This window comes from Pistacia vera, unplaced genomic scaffold (genome assembly GCF_008641045.1).
Source record: "Pistacia vera cultivar Batoury unplaced genomic scaffold, PisVer_v2 Contig468, whole genome shotgun sequence".
NCBI classification, from domain to species: Eukaryota; Viridiplantae; Streptophyta; class Magnoliopsida; order Sapindales; family Anacardiaceae; genus Pistacia; species Pistacia vera.
The window spans coordinates 259,206-262,798 of NW_022196299.1; the positions used below are offsets into that span (position 1 = coordinate 259,206).

At 35.0% G+C, this 3,593-nt stretch overlaps 1 protein-coding gene across 1 annotated transcript; it reads left to right on the top strand.

Moving 5' to 3' along the window:
* Window positions 1-2,547: 2,547 nt before the first annotated feature.
* LOC116145832 lies at window positions 2,548-3,373 on the top strand. Its single transcript, XM_031431263.1, has one exon. The coding sequence runs from the start codon at window positions 2,548-2,550 to the stop codon at window positions 3,172-3,174; it is 627 nt and encodes a 208-aa protein (XP_031287123.1). The 3' UTR covers window positions 3,175-3,373.
* Window positions 3,374-3,593: the final 220 nt, after the last annotated feature.

Consider the following 3,593-nt stretch of genomic DNA (forward strand, 5'->3'; position numbering starts at 1 on the left):
TTTGGTGTTGAATCTGGAATAAATTCTAAGTTATATCATAAATCTTAGCCATTAAGTATCGTAAAGTCACGTCTCAATATAAATATGGGTTTTATATTTCAATTGTTAGAAATTTTGGGTGTTTTTTTTTTTGCGTTTTTTATTATTAAAAATGATTAAAAATATGAAAATAAAACCACTCCTAATATGTGTGTTTAAAAACAATATATATAACTGTTAAATTATTTAAAATCTTGGAGGCAAATTTTATGGAGAATGGTCAAGGCATTTTCTATATAAGCACCAATTTGGAAATAAAAAAGGTCTTTATTCAGGACTTTAATAAATTTTAAAATGAATCTTAATGGGTAAGATAAATGAGAGAGAAATAGATCAATGAGTCAATGACCATGAAGTTGCTTGTAATAGAAGTTTTCAAAATTACGTTGTTTAATCAAATTAGTATCTTATCTTGCATTATCTGTTTTTAAATTTTGATGTCCTTGTTAACAGAATTGTACAACCACTAGCCTTATAGTCAAGGGTATGCAAAAAAATCCGATATCCGATCTGAAAATCTGGATCAAGGTTGCTAAAGAATCGGATATCTGAATCCGATCCGGATTTTACTAAAACGACACCGTTTTAATTTTGTGCACACCTTTAATTAGATGAGTTATCAAGATGTTTTGTGTTCAAATCTCACAAAGTTGATTGACTACCACATATGTGACTGACTTGGACTTTGGGGATTAGTTTATCCAAAAAAAAAAAATTATACAAGCCCCTCTTCTACCATTAGTTTTTCTCTTTAAAAGCTAAAATTTGATTTATGCAATGATCATATAAACCTTTAAAAAAAAGATTTTATAAAATTAAGAAAAAAAACTTTAAGATTTCGATTCTTTTAAATTAACACCAAAAATACAAATAAAACACATATGATATTAAAAAAAAAAAAAATGTAATTTTAATTTTTCTTTTGAATTTGGTAGGTTTTTAGTTAATTTTTTTCTGATATTTGTTATGATTTTTGCTTCTTTAATTTTTTGTAGGAATTTTACCGTAAATTTTTTATATTTTGTTTTTCTTGAAAATGTTTTTTGAAAATTTTGAGCACAATAATTGTCATTTATTGGTGGGGCTAATGACATCAATCCCCTTAAGCATGATAAATTAACAAAAAAACCCCTAAGATTTCAGAAATAATAAAAATTTCCCTGCCATTAAGTTTTAGTTGTAAAAATAAATGGTAAGAGAACAATTTGGTAATATTTACGAACTCTTGACAGCTTAAATTTTAATGACTTGCTAACAGTTCTTTAACCCCCAAAGTCATGTTTGGTTTTTGGATTAGGAATCAAGTGATTAACAAGCATCACACATGACATCTTTGTGACGGTTATCGAAGGCCATAATTTGCCCAGTTGGACAGATCGACAGCCTCGATTCATCATGCGCCAATTGTGACGCCAACAGCGTGGTGGAAATTCATCAATTGGCAATGACAACACCACCAACAACGGTGATGGTAATGGCAATACTACCGGTGTCAACGACAAGGGATAAATAATGAAATTTAATTCTTATCATTTTAATAAAATATTTTAAATATAAATATATTGAATTAGGGGTAAATGGGAAATTACAATTTAAAAAGGGGTAAATTTCCAAATTTGGAAGTAATACGACTACAGCCCTTTTTATGGAACCTCATTTCTATTTTTTAAGCCTTTACTATGAACTAAATGACAGATTGCTAATAAAATTCTCATTCCTTAGTCCATTCATCCTGACTTTATTGGTCAGAAACTTATCTTAACCCAAAGGAACTAACCGAATGAGGAGGTTGGTTATGTAATTTCCATATCATTGGGATTGGATGCAATTTGTAATGATTCCGGGTTAACAAATGGAATAAGCCCTAATTTCCAAAACAGAGTGACATTTTCAATTATGATAAACATCAAGGACTTCACTAAAATTAGCAAAAGAATCAAAATAATAAGAAATAAAAGCGCGGAGATCAAATCTATAGATTCTACTAGAGGTGTGCAAAAGAACCAGTTGGAACCGGAATCGACAGGTGCCTAAGGTTCTGGTTCCTACCCAGAACTAACTCTCACAGAGTAGGTTCCGATTCTAGAAATCAAGAACCAATCAATTCTGATTTTGGTTCCACCCTTGTAGGAACCAGGAATGAAAATCAAAATCGAGATTTGGGTACCTGGATAAGAATCAAGATTGAATTGTAATTTTTGTAAATTATTAAGAATATATTTGTAATTTTTTGAGAGTTTATTTGCATTTTAAAAAAAGTAGAGAATAATTGAAATTAACCTGACCATTGTGAACCAAAACCTATGTTTTAGATTCCAATCCAAGAACCCAAACCAGCTAATTTCGGTTCTGTTTCCGGTTTCAAATCCAAGGAAACGGTTGGCTCTAACTCCGTTAAACTAGGGACCCGCCCACCCCTAAATTCTACGCGGCTAGTGCCACCATGGAAGATTCTATCCATTTTGCTTATTTAAAGCCCAAAAAAATACCCCGATAAGTATCAAATAAATGGCCTCTACATCGCCTCAACCAAACTTAGAGGAGTACTCCGCTTCATCAACGACCGTCAAATTCGATCAACCTATACCCATACTCCGCGGGCCCATCCCCGCCGCCCCACGCGACGATCCTTCTCACGGCCCCTACCTCCTCGCATTCAGGAGTCCCAAATCCTGGGCCGCCGCCTACCGGTCCTGCGAATCCAAAATTCTCTCGCAATGCGAAGAGGGCGCGAGGATCGGGTGCGCCATCAACGCCTCCAACAAGTGCAAGCCTCCGTGGTGGCGGAATCTGATAGGCGGTGCGAAACCCGCGGATTTGAAAGGGAGAGAAGAGTGTGAGGTCCATGAAATGGAGGCTTGTTTGGTTGTTGCTAAGGAGAAGTGTGTGGGGCTTGCTAAGGAGAAGTTGTTGAAGCCGTTTGGGGAGGCGAGAATCGCAGGGAGAGTGAGTGCCAAGGAGGTTGAGAAGTTGGTTTGTTTGGCGTCGTTGCCGGAGAGGTGTACGTGGCGAGAGTTGATTGGGCTAGACCGGTTGGGTTCACGGTTTTTGGGTGATTTTGAATCTGGAGTGACGTGTTACCGGGCAAGTGAGTTACTCGGCTCTGATGCTAATTACGAACGCTTCTTAACGTAATGCTAAGGTATGATTAATTTAACGTGTCAATTTTTGGAGAATTTTATTGTTAGATAATGATGATAGAGCTTATTGAATGAGATTTACATGCGTTTAGAGTAGATAGATGCTTGAATTATGAAATCTTAACGACTAAGAATTGATTATGTAGAGGCTTTTAGTCCCGGGTGAAACTACAGTTCAAGTTTTTTTTAGTGCATAGTGTTCTGCACGTTGATTTTATGTCAGTGTTTGTTTTTCTGTTTTGAGGTTAGCTTGAATGTGCTTGTCTCATAGTTTTTTAGTGGTTTTGTTTTTTGCTGTTCTTGGTTTAATTGAGCTGGTTACAAATTAACAGTGTGTTTTTTAATGATAAGAGAATACTAACAAGGTGCTAGAGTAAAGCACATCGAATTATAGGAATTTGTTTTGCATGATCA